Source organism: Molossus molossus, unplaced genomic scaffold (assembly GCF_014108415.1).
Source record: "Molossus molossus isolate mMolMol1 unplaced genomic scaffold, mMolMol1.p scaffold_m16_p_1, whole genome shotgun sequence".
Lineage (NCBI taxonomy): Eukaryota > Metazoa > Chordata > Mammalia > Chiroptera > Molossidae > Molossus > Molossus molossus.
Window position 1 is genome coordinate 130,719,792 of NW_023425344.1, and position 14,258 is coordinate 130,734,049.

The window sequence follows — 14,258 nt, forward strand, 5'->3', positions numbered from 1 at the left end:
TATCAGTTTTATGTGCTGGTCTCTAGCATAGCTAAATGCCACTGACTCCTTCCTTCTTTATTGTTTTCCCTTAAAAGTCTTTAAAATAAAATAATTGTCACAGACAGTGTTACTGCCTGCTCATCCTCAAGTAACTAGATGAGAAACAACTCTATTAAACAACTGGCTTTCTAAACTTCCTACTGAAAAACCTAAGCTGCAGCTACTACTCTACTTTCTAACCAAACACTACTATCTCTTGTATTCAATAGCAGGATATTTTACAAATGTGCATCTTCTTGCAATTATCAGTTATAATAGTGATAGGATCAAGACACCCTACAGATTTTCTTTCTTTCCTTATTTTTTGGGGTAGTAGTTTAATAGGAACCAAAGAACAGCAGTGGAGGCAGTTTTCATGCAAGAACAGAACCTGAAAGTAACTGAATAGAGTGAAGCTTTACCCAGGAGGTTGACTGCTCCTTAAAGTAAACTCCTCTTGTAATTCAAAATTTCTCATTCTGCTTCAGGATCAGCCTGGATTGGTCAACCATGTCCAATCTGATAGATAATCTTCCAAATTCAGCTACAAGGATCACCTTGAGGTGCCACGAAGCAACTCAAGACAGAAGTTCTGTGTTTGAATTTGAAGCCATCAACTTTCATTTGAATGTATGACTAAGGGCCACTTAATGGTAACCAACTAAGTGAACTATTAAGAATTACTAACTTAGCCCTGGCGGGTAGCTCAACTGGTTAGAGTGTTGTCCCGACATACCAAGGTTGTGGGTTCAATCCCTCATCAGGGTACATACAAGAATCAACCAATGAGCACATAAATAAGTGGAACAACAAATTGATGTCCCTCTCTCTCTCTCTCTCAAAATCAATCAATAAATAAGAGAATTACTAACCTTGATATTCATGAATTTAATTTACTGAGGACTCTGGTCTGATATTCTACTTAGCTGCATTGCAGTACTGGGCACTACTTAGCTGCATTGCAGTACTGGGCAGTGCTGCTGAACTTCTGTATACATTGTCACAAAGGTATTTTAAACTCCAACAATGAAAAAGGACACTTTTTACTTGTTGGAATGCCAGAATTATCTTCATTTGTGGTTTTCAGTAGCTGAGACTGATTTTTTATTTTGGTCAAAATTATTTATCAAAGAAAGAGTTTTGTGTCTATTGGTTTATTCTACTTGGTCAGACAAGATTGTTTTTGAACATGGTGTGACACGTATACATTTTTAATTTTATTTTTAAATTAGGTGAGGAAAAGTCTAGAATTAGCCCTTTACATAGTTTTAGAAATGTAGTTTATTTATGAAAAAAATGTATCTTTAAATGGAGAGTTTTTCTTCCTTCCTTAAGTTCCAAGACTCCTTTTATCATTTTCTTTTGTTTAGACATACCTTGCTCCTGATCGCAAAAAAAAAGAAAAAGTTTTTAACCTTTTTTTCATTCAATATGATGTCTGTGATAGATTTTACACAGACACAACACACTTCATTAAATCAAGAAGTACACCTACCTCTGTTTCTAGTTTGCTAACTTTTATGTTATCCATTCCTAACTATTGAATTTTACTAAAAGTTTTTCCTGTGTCTGCTAAGATGAATATTTAATTATTCTCAAGTTTGTTAAACTGTATTTTAAAACTTGTTTAAATTTATTTTGACCTTGCATTCAACACACATACACATATATGTAGGTTTACAGTCCTGAATATGTGAAAGTTTTTTGTATTATTTATTATATTATTTGTATTACAACTGTAAACCTACTTTTACCCACCTCTGTATAACATATAGCTAATATTTTGTTTGGGATTTTTGTGTCTGTGTTCTGAATGAGTCTGTGATTTCCCTTTCTTATGCTTATCTGGTTTAGTATTAAGATTATGACAGCCTCATTAAAAAAGTTGAGGAATATTTCCTCTTATATTTGTCTTTGGAAGAACTGTCTAAAATTGGAATTATTAGTTCCTTGAATGTGTAGAACTTACCAGTGGTGTCATCTGGGCTAGAGTTTTCTTTGTAGAAGAAAAAAGAAATACATACATACACATGTATATACATATATAAATTTTCATACAGAAGATTTTACTGTTTATTTTAGTGTATACTCTATGAATTTTAATACATGTATAGATTCATGTAACCACCAATAAAATCAGGACTCAGAACAGTTACATCATCCCCCCAAACTCCCCAGTGCTACCCCCTTTATAGTCACACTCTCGCCTATTCTAGCCCCTGGCAACCATTGATTTGTTATCTAGCACATAGTCTGTCTTTTAAAAAATGTCATATACATATAATCGTACAGTATGTAATCTTTTCAGCCATAAGAAAAGATGAAATACTGCCATTTGTGACAATATGGATGCACCTTGAGAATATTATGCCAAGTGAAATAAGTCAGTAAGAAAAAGCCAAGAATCATATGACTTCACTCATATATGGGATATAAAACTGAAAAATCATAGATACGAAAAATAGTATGGTGGTTACGAGAGAGAAGGAGGGTGGGGGCAGTAAAGGGGATCAAATATGGTGATGGAAGATGATTTGACTTTGGATGGTGGGCACACAATGCAATACACAGATCATGTATCATAGAAATATACACTTGAAAGCTATATAATCTTATTAACCAATGTCACCCCAATAAATTTAATTAAAAACCACCATAAAACTGCTATAACCATAACTTACAAAATTTGAAATGCAATATTTTCATTATTCAGTATAAAATGTTTCTTCATTTTGTTTATGATTTCTGTACTGACCCATGAACATAAATTCAAAAGTGTGTTTCTTAAAATTTCCAAACTTAATGTTCTATTTTATTATCTTCTAGCTTACTTGTATTATGTTCAAGGAACATACTGTATATAATTTTATCCTTTAAAATTTGTTGAAATTTGTTTTATTACCATGTATATGCTCAATTTTTGTAAGTGATCCACACTTGAAAAACATTTAATTTGCAATTACTAAGTACATTGTCTATATTTCTTACTCATATTTTCTAATCTTCTATATCCTCACTGGTTTTGAGTGATTATTCTATCAATGACTAACTGTGGTATGTTAAACTTCCACAGTATAGATTTATCTTATTCTCTGTATATTGCCTATTTTTCTTTTATATGTTTTTAGGCCTTGTAATTAAGTACAAACATATTTAAAATGATATTAGTAAATTTAATCTTTCATCATTATAAAGTGATAATGCTTTTGTCCTTTGGGTAGACATCACATGAAATTAATTTTAGCTTCCCATACTTTTTGGTTAGTATTTTCATGAGAAATACTATGGGATTATTTATCTTTACTATGCATTTGTCACTTTATCTGCTTGTCCTACATCTCAGACCTCCTATCAAAGATTTCTTTCCTCATGCCTAAAAATATATCCTTTAGCATTTGCTTTACTGAGGGGTCTACTGATAACAAATTTTCTGTTTTCATTGCCTGAAATTTGTCTGCAATAATTATTATTTCACCTCCTTCCTTAAAAAATGTTTGCTAAATATAGCATTCTGTATTGATATACATCATTTTACTGTGTCTGGTTTCCACTGTTGATATTTAGAATTTGGCCATCAGTCTAATTGTCACTTTCTGAAACATAATCTAATCTTTGGGATTTAGTTTTAAGTTTTTCTTTTTGTCTTGAATGTTTTGCTATTTTACCATAATGTGACTGGGGGTAGATTTATTTATCCTTCTTAAGATTTGCTGAGCCTCTCAATTTGTGTCCTTCATTGATTCTGAAAAAATCTCAACCATTATTTCTTCAAATATTGCTGCTTCCCTCTTCTCTCTTTTCCTAGAATTAAGACTTATTTTGGACCTTTTAACTCTATCCTTTATGTCTCCTATTCTGTTTTCTTATTTTCCTATTTCTGTCTCTCTGAGTTGCATTTAGTATATTTTCCCCTGCATTCCAATTCATTAATTTTCTTCAATTCTGTTTACTTTGCTATTAAATCCATCCTTTGAACCTGACTTTTTATTGTTATTTTTTTCATCTTTAGAAGTTTCATTTGGTTCTTTTTTAAATCTGTTGGTATATTTTATTCTATGAAAACAGATAATTTCAAATGTGTCTACTTTTTCTTTAAACATGACAGTCATTTCATGATCTGTCTCAGATAACTCTAGTAATTAGCATCTTTATAGGGCAGTTTCTGCTTCCTTTTGTTCCTGGTAATTTTCACTCATGTTGGTGTCTTCTTGCTAATTATTTGGGAGACTTCTACAGTGTTAGCATGAAGGTATGTTCCTCCAAAGGAAGATGTGTATTTGTTTTTTCTTGGTGCTTATGGGTATTAGCATCAGTTCTAATTTAAATTCAGTCATGGCTTGAGATTCATCAGGCTATCCAGTAATTTGAATTTGAGGTGTAAATCAATGCTAGACACTTCATGGTTACTATTTCTCAGAGACAATTCTCCACCCACCCCCCCCAAACCCTAACTAAGGTAATTTTGTCTGCTAACTCCTGAGAATGGTAGGGATGACAGATAGTTGTTCATCATATAGTCAAGGTGTAATCCATACTAGGGGAGAATCTATAATTAAACATTTTGGTGGTCCAAGGCTTTGTTTCTTCTCAGAGGCCTGAAAACCAAATCTTACATTACCCTGGTCAAGCAAATATCCTTAAGGCCAAAGAGTCTTCTATGCTGTGCTCTCTCTGCTTACCTCTATGGGTTCCTGTCTTGACTTAGATTTTGATCTGCTGTTGTCTTACTGTCTAGTTAGCTCTTTAAATCTTTCAAGAAGATTGATTTATTTTGAAATATAACATCAGGCAATTAACTGACATTAGTTATTTTCAGTAAGACAGTCCAAATAATCTATCCCAATATATTTTCAGAAACAGAACCTCCTCAATGATTTTTCATCATTTTATCTCCATCTATCTCATTCTCTTTATCTCCCCCTTTACCACACAAATAATTTCCTTATTGCTTCCACACTAAGATTTTGGGTCAATTACACTGATGGATCAATTCTCACTAGACAAGAAATACATAAGAAATCCTTGCTCCCAAAAGATTTGATATCAATATTAAAGTTTTTTTTTGTTTTTTTTAATCCTCACCCAAGGATACTTTTGCATTTATCTTCAGATAGAGCGGGAGGGAGAGAGAGAGACAGAAACATCGACATGAGAGAGACACATCGACTGGCTGCCACCCACACAACCCCAATGGGGGCCAGGGACAAACTGCAACAGAGGCATGTGCCCTTAGTGGGAACCCTACCCGGGACTCTCTGGTCTGCGGGCTGACGCTCTAACTGATGAGCCAAACCAGCCAGGGCAATATTAAAGTTCAACAGGTAAATATCTCTGTCATTAACCAGTTGTGATTATAAACAAGCAAGTTGACTTCTCTGGATTCTATTTTCCAGACCTGGGAATTATGTCAGTCCTTCCCCCCTAGTTACCTTCTACATACAATCAACCAAACCTTGTATGTTCTACCTCCCACATTTCTGTCAATTATCTCCCCTTAATTTCAGTCCCAAGGACTACTACTTCTTTAGTTCAAAAACCCTTATCATTATCTGAATTATTTTTGCCTCCTTACTGAAGGCACTACCTCCTGCCTCTAGATTCCCTCCCTCTAAAATTATTTTCCATATTGCTACTAGATTTATTTCTAAAGTATGTATCAATGATGTTATTTTCAAAGCTTCCAGAATTAAGTTCAAATTTCTTGAGGTAGCACACAGTGCCTTTCATATTCTTTCCTTCTTTCCTCTTTTTACTTCCTTGATCTCATTTTCTGCAAACACAATTTGTTCAAACGTCTATGGTTTCATGTATGTTGTGTCTTCTGCTTGAAGTACCTTCTATTCCTTATCTCTACCTAATTACTTCTACTGATGTTTTATAACTCAAGAACACTGTTTCACTCAGAAACTCTTCTAGGACTACTCATCCTCTCTCAAATTTGGACATTACACACACACACACACACACACACACACACACACACACACGTATACTTGGGGACAAAGAGAGAATCCTAAAGGCAGCAAAAGATAAGCAACAGGTTACCTACAAAGGAAACCCCACAAGGCTCTCAGATGACTTCTCAATGGAGAGGGAAAGAGAGAGAGAAAGAGAGGGAAGGAGGGAGAGGGAGAAAGTGAGGCAGGCTGGCTTACAAACACAAAAAATATACCAATGATTTATTTGTGTTTGGGATTTTTGTACATTACATTCATATAATTTTACTGCACCAAAATATAATTTGTTGGTTTCTAAGTAGATTCTTCATTTGAGGTCACAATATGAAATTAAATATAGGTTTGATTATATCAACAGCATATGGAAAGCTTGATCCTTTTTTTAAAATCTACTAGAATTCAATATTATATGCATTGTACATTTGGTCATAATAACTTTATTATTCTGCTTCACAATTTACTTTTTGGTAAATAGAAAAATAGCGTCTATTAATTAATAGACAAATAAATTTACAGTTCATTTCAGAAATTCATCCAATTTATCTTTTAAATTAATATATTTTTTAAAAGAATCAAGATAATAGAATATTACAAAACAAAATCAAACTTGCCATCATCCTCCCAGCAGCTCTTTGCATTCCCTTCCCTTTCGCTGCTCCCTGGTAACACTGTCTGGTCTGTTGGCAGGTCATCTTCTGGCATACCACCTTCACAATCTGCTGCATCTGTAATACTTTCTTCTTCCACAATATGGAGTTTGTCTTCATCATCTGAATCTGAATTTGTTTCTACCACAGTATTATAATTTGTAACTGTAATACAAATGAGAAACAAAGAATCAAAATCAGTTTTTACACTTCAGTAAAAAAAAAATTTTTTTAAGTACTTGCAACAGATTGTGATTCAATATTTCCTTTAATAGCTATACTTACTGAATACTTAATATATGTACAAGTGATTTATAAATAGTAACTCATTTAATTTTTACAACAACCTTACAGCAACACTATGAAATAGATTAACTGTCTACCATCTGCTACTTATATCATGGTTTTACATTAGTGGAAACCAAGACACAAGGAAGGCAAGTAACTTGTTCAAGATCATCCATAGGAAGTGGCAAGACCAGGATTTGAATCCTAGCACTCTGGATTCATAATCTGTGCTCTTCAATACTACATTAAACATCCTATCCTCTCCAATCATAACAAACTTATTCTATATGATACTGCTCATGTACAATTAGTCCTTCAAATATTTAAAGCAAAACAGTTTAAGAGTTTAACTCCTCTAGTAAAATAGCAATACATCATCAAATTTACCATAAGAAAAAGTATTTACAAATTATTGATTAAGCCCATGCATTTCATATTAATCATTACTGACTTTAGAAAGAATCAACCAATTTAGCAAAATTTCTACATAATTAAGGCATGATTTAAGTAACATTTATATGTGAATCTGTCATTCTAAAAAATAATTGCCATTCAGCGGTTTTCAAATGAATACCCTTCCCATATTTTTAATGAATTTCAATAAAATTTAATACCAGCATTATAAGGATATATAACTATGTTGAATGACTACAGCTCACAGAATCATGAGTGATAGTTGAGAATAAAATTCTCTAAAAAAATAATGTAATATAGCCAGTATTTTTTCTCCAGAGTCCTTGTAATAATAACTGTAATGGAATAAATTATTTAGTATCTCATTGGCTATGGTCACTGGAAAACTCTTTTCAACTATTTGCAGTAAGATTCTTACTCACTAAGAGAGATTGCGGGTAAGGGAGAAAAAGGAAGCTTTCCTTTGTTTAGATAACTAAGCAATGGTTACTTCTAGTTCTTTCCATTTCTTCCTTCAGTTTTCCAACCATTCTTGATAGAAGATATTCACTTAAATGCTTATATGATATGCATATATATCCCCCTTCCTATATAAACACACACACACACACTAAGACCATGAAAAAAGAAATACAATAACATATATGTTGAGATGAGTACAAATAACCAAAAATCTCCAAAGCTACTCTTACAGTCCTTGGGAAGAACTCTCTGTCCAAAAGATTAGTGAGTTACCCTTTTGCCCATGTGAGGAATTCTTCAATATCTTATGTCATAATCATTAATACTTTACTGTAAATACATTTTCCAGCTCTTTTCCCAAGAGAAAGTCATTTTCTCTCTAATATTATTATAAAAGTAATACATGTTCATTGGGGGAAAAAAAGTAAGACAATACATAATATGTAAAATTAGTAAAAGCCCATCCCCCTAATCTTCCCTTCAATTCTCTCTTTAAAGACAACAACAGCAAATTTTATCAATTAATTTATACACTAAGTAGTCATGATACTGATCACTTTATATATCTTTTCCTTTTTAATTGTAATACAGATCTCACCTTATACACATATATTTAATATAAATCTTTTTTTTTTTTTTTAATTTATCCTCACCCAAGGACATTCTTCCATTTTTTTGTTCAGAAAGAGTGGGAGGGAGAGAGAGGAAGAGAGAGAAAAATCGACGTGAAAGGGACACATCGAGTGGCTGCCACCCACACGACCCAACCAGGGTTGTGGACAAACTGCAACTGAGGTACGTGCCCTTAGTGGGAACCAAACCTGGACTCTCGGGACCCCAGGCCCACGCTCTAACCGCTGAGCCAAACCGGCCAGGGCAATATAAATCTATTTTTAATACACATATATGGGATCACATTATACACTTTGCCACTTAGTTTTCTACCACTTAATAACATACTTTGGAAACTTTTATATGTGAGTATATGTGGAACTTTATAATTTTTTTCTGGATGGCTACACAGCATTTCATTGTACAAATATAATTTAAGTAATCACCTATTCATAAAATTCAGTTTCTTTTCAGTGTTTAAGCATTGGTAACAATGTCATAATAGATCTTCTTATAAATATATCTTTGGCCATTCCTTAAAAACATTTGTCAGTAGGGATGGAATTGCAGAAAACGTATTAAGTAGATAGATATGGAAATACAGGAAATTCCTTATACTCCAGCCACATTATGAGAAGGGCAAATTGTGAAAATGTGTGTGCATGGGTAAAGAGAATGATTCTCAAAGGATAGTCTAGAGTTGGAACAAGGGTTTCTTGATAAGCCCTTAACTGAGAGTAAGATGCAAATATATATGTATGTGTATGTGCATATATATAATTTTTTTAGGAATATTACTGGTGTATAATGTACCATGCTATTAAGTTTTATTTTACTTTCAAGGATCCTTATTAGTAACCTACTAAATGACTTACTAAAGAATTTAAAGTTGCTATGGTATGTAGTCATTTATATGCTACACACATTAGACAATATTTAGTATTTACTGAGTATCAATCAATTCTGTATTCCATGAAATCTGGTCACCACATTGGCTCATTGCAGAGTTCTCACTATGCATGGATAGTTGAAATTCCTACTATTTTGTGAAGGGAGGTTTTAGTGTTTCTTTAGTATCTTGAGTTGACCATGGTTATATATTGGTGCTGTTATTGCTTTTAATGATATAATACTGTAGTTTAGTTTTATAATGATCAATTTTGTTACTTATAGGTTATTTGGTTGACGCTAGATTGTATATTTAACATATGCAGAGAGTATTTTCCAATAATTGGACTTTAAGATATATATGTTTTATGTTACAAATACACCTGTCACTTTTGCTTTAGCAAAACTCCTTCTGGTCCCCCAGTATAAGCTGCCATTGTGGTGTGAAAGATTGATTATAAGTCAGGTATCCAAACCACAGACATTGCATATATTTTATAGTTATCTTGTGAATTTTCCCAGAGCATGTTTTTGAGTGTGTGATGTAAACTTGAAAAATTTTTTAAAAAGCACTACATTTTATTGGCTAAGATGGAAAAAAGACCAATAACTATTTTCCAAGGCTTCTCACTGTCTTCTGCTTCACAGTCACTTAGCTGACAGAAAAAAAAACAAACAAAAAACAGTGAAAATCACTTATATTGATTATCGTAAGTTAGATAATAGGCAAGCTTCCTTGTGTTTCTGAATCTATCTTTCTGTGGATCTACTTCTGTTTAAAAACAGGATCCCAGCACTAAAAGCACAGAAAGTAATACAGGCCCTTGATAAATTCTAATAGCCAATGAGAGTGTCAGTTATTTCAATTGTCTGCACATCTATTGCTATAACTTTATACTGTTTAACTTTTGGCTAAAAAATACAACAAAATATAATTTGTCTAAAGAGCAGCATACTCTTTATTAATATTTAATTTTTTTATTGTTGAAAGTATTACAGATGTATTCTTAATCACAGGTGATGATCAACCTTTGGTCCTGAGGTTTTTTTTTTAATTAAAAAACAATTCTCACCCAAGGATACAGTTACTGATTTGAGATAGACAGATAGAGAGAGAGAAGACATTGATCAGTTGCCTCGGATCTGTGCCCCAACTGGAGATCGAACTATCGAACTCGCAACCCAGGTATGTGCCCTGACCAGAGTCAACCTTCGAAACCGCAACCTTTTTGGTGCATGGGATGATGCTCCAACCAATTGAGCCACCCGGCTGGGGCTGGTTCTGAGTTGTAATTAAAATAATAAGATTTCGCCCTAGTCAGTTTGGCTCAGCGGTTAGAGCGTCGGCCTACGGTCCCGAGAGACCTGGGTTCAGTTCCCGCTAAGAGTACATACCTCGGTTGCAGTTTGCAACCCGGCCCTGGATGGGTCATGCGGGTGGCAACTACTCGATGTGTCCCTTTCATGTCGATGTTTCTCTCTCTCTCTCTCTCTCTCCTTCCCACTCTATCTGAACAAAAAATGAAAAAGTGTCCTAGAATGAGGATAAAAATAATAATAATAATAATAAAATTTCAAGAGAGTAAAGATAAAGGAAAAGAGAAAAGGTAAACAGTTTTAAAGTGTTTAAGCATAATTTATCATTCACAATATGAATTTAAATGTCAATAAAAAATGGTAACATTTTCAATGCTGTCCTATCATCACCAGACAGTGGTTAAGTACACACTGGGGAGAGGGTTGCCTTCATGCACAGAATCTCAGTTCTTAATTTCTTTCTCCCCTCTCTAAGTACACAAAAATTACTAAGTATTTATGGGATTTGTTTTTGATATTCTCTCAGTTCTTGTTCTGGCCTTTCCCCCATTCTCCATTGATCCTCTGCCTATATGCCCCCAACAAGAGCCATCCCAAATTATCTTATCCTTTCCCTGTCTTATCAAAACTCCCACTCACTGAGTGAGCTAATTTCAGCCAATATTAGTATAATTCACAAAGAGGTAGATGAAACAGTTAAATAGCAAAGTTCTTAGATTCAACTAAATGCAGTTCTAGGAACAGATGATTTTTTTGTGTGTAGGAGGAAAGTATATGGATTGAGATAATTCATACTAAATTATTAATAACTAATATTTTCCTCATAGGTACAATCCTTTTTATAAAAGGATGCTCTTTCATTTATATTACTTGTTAGTTTGGGGATGCAGGAAGTATGATAAAACACAAATGTGAGGAGGAAATTAAAAATACAAACACAAAAACTGAGTCAGAAAGTAGAAAAGCCATATAATTAATAAATTAGTCCAACAACAAGACCTTTAAAGAATCAATTAAATAGGTACAATGCCAACCCACTTAATTCCATAAAAAAATTGACTGGTAGTACAACTATTCAATATTAAAATGCAAATAGAGAAATAACTACAAAGGGATGTAGAAACTTTATAAAAATATTTTGCACAGAGCAAATATGTTTGAAAACCAGGATGAAATAACTTTCTAGGCAAATGAAAATGATTATAACTACATTATTATTTTATGGAATTTATAAAATTATAGGAAAGATATCAAAGGTAGATACACCATAAAGTAAACTAAGGAAGCTACCGAATATTTAACAACTCAAAAAAGTACCAATGTTTTGCCAGCTGAATTTCTTCATATCTTCAAAGGACTGATAATTCTACTGCTTTTTAAAGAGAAAATTAAAAGAGCCTAAATCCTTTCTATGAAACCAGCATAATAGCGGTAACAACTCAACAAAAGGAAGACAAAAAACCCAATTAAAAAATGGGCAGAGGACCTAAATAGACATCTCTCCAAAAAGGACATACAAATGGCTAAGAGAGATATGAAGAAATGCTCAACATCACTAATCATCAGAGAAATGCAAATTAAAACAACTATGAGGTATCACCTCACACCTGTCAGAGTGGCCACCATCAACAAATCATCAAACAAGTGTTGGCGAGGGTGTGGAGAAAAGGGGACTCTAGTACACTGCTGGTGGGGATGCAGACTGGTGCAGCCACTGTGGAAAACACTATGGTGTTACCTCAAAAAGTTAAATATTGAACTGCCATTTGACCCAGTGATCCCACTTCTAAGAATATACCCTAAGAACCCTAAAACACCAATCAGAAAGAATATATGTACCCCTATGTTCACAGCAACACTATTTACAATAGCTAAGATCTGGAAACAATCCAAGTGTCTATCAGTAGAGGAGTGGATTAAAAAGCTGTGGTACATGTACACAATAAAATACTATGCAGGTGTAAGAAAGAAAGATCTCTTATCCTTTGAGATGGCACGGAAGGACCTGGAGAGTATTATGCTAAGCGAAAGAAGCGAAGCAGAGAAAGACAAATATCACATTATTTCACTCATTTGTGGAACATAATGAACTAAAACTGCTGAACAAAATTAACCCAGAGACATAGAGGTGGGGTACAGACTGACAAGACTCAGAGGAGGGGGGTGTTGGGGGGTAGAGATAAACCACAGAACTTACATGCATTTATGCATGACCAATGAACATAGACAACAAAGCTGGGGATGGGGTGGGGGGAGGGGAAGAGGGTGTCAATGGGGGAAAAATGAGAAACATCTGTAACAAAAACAAATTAATAAATAAAAAATGAATTATTAAAAAAAAATAAAACAATACATTTTTCTTAAAGAAATTTAAAAGTAAAAATAAATTCCTCCATTGTTTTAAGTACTTGAAAAATTTGCAGGTAATTATTATGATCTGTGAAATAAAAAAAATGCCATAATATATAGAAGTGAGTTAAACATTTCTGAAGGCTATGCTAGAAAGTATAAATGTTTATGGCCTAAAGAATCTTTAAATAATGAGGAATAGTCATTTCATTGATTACAAAGGTAAAATATATTTATAGAAATAACAATAATTTTTCTCAGAGGAAAGGGGGTAAAGGGGGCTGGAAGAGATTAACCAAATAACTTATATGCATGTATGCATAACCAATGGACACAGGCAATAGTGTGGTGAAGGTGGGGATAGGGGGTGGGGGGCTGAGAGCAGGGTGGAGGGTGTCAATGTGGGGAAAAGGGGGATATCTGTAATACTCTCAACAATAAAGATAATTAAAAAACAAAAAAGTTAAGTAAAATTTGAGAAAGAGCACACACATGTACACACACACTCATGAATTCAGTCTCATTGGTGATCACTAATGTAAAAATCCTAAATAAAATATTAAATCTGGTAGGCCATTAAAATAAAGCAAGCATTAGTCAGCATTAGGAAATAATATGAGAGTTCACTGTATCAGCGACTTTCAAACTTTTTCATTTCATTTCATGGCACAAACTAATTACTAAAATTCTGTGGCATACCAAAAAATGTATTTTTTGCTGATCTGACAAAAAATAGGTATAATTTTGATTCATTCACACTGGATGTCTATTGTCTTTTTTTTTTTTTTTTTTTTAATTTGACAATCCAAGGCAAAAGAGGTCAGTGTCCCTGATTAAATAGTCAGGTTTTGAATGTTTTAAAAGTTCTTGTGGTCCACCAGCTGAAAATCACTGCACTACAAATTAACACAGTAAAAGGAGAAACAACTTATATAGACACTGAAAGGCTTTTGATAAAATTTGCTATTCCTTGCTAACACTCTTCTATAAAATAATACTGAAGTCACTAGTGTGATAAATTATTATGTATCAGAGGCATTTATAAGATACAGTGCTTACTGTAGTCATTATTAAATAGTATTCTAAAAGAACAGCTAATTTAAAAAACAAAGCACAAATATTAGAAAAGAGAAAGCAAACTTATTATTTACAAGTAATATGATGATGTTTCTGAAAAGTTCAAGAAAAATCACTACAGAACTACTAGCAATTAGAAAATCTGATAAAAGACTAATTATGAATTTAACAAAAAAAACCAATAGCTTTCCAATAAATCAACAATAGTCTGCTAAAAGTAACAGGA

General features: G+C 33.4%; 1 protein-coding gene across 11 annotated transcripts in view; it reads right to left on the reverse strand.

Annotated features, from left to right (window-relative positions):
• Window positions 1-14,258, reverse strand: part of ZEB1 (zinc finger E-box binding homeobox 1) — a 273,742-nt gene that overhangs the window by 83,075 nt on the left and 176,409 nt on the right. For 9 of the 11 annotated variants that reach the window (XM_036261960.1, XM_036261954.1, XM_036262012.1 and 6 more), the window contains one exon: window positions 6,590-6,790. In XM_036261960.1, coding sequence (XP_036117853.1) covers window positions 6,590-6,790 — 201 coding nt within the window. Of the gene's footprint in view, window positions 1-6,589; window positions 6,791-7,749; window positions 8,018-9,865; window positions 9,947-14,258 lie in introns of those variants that run through there. The other 2 variants (XM_036262028.1, XM_036262021.1) reach the window with 2 other exon arrangements.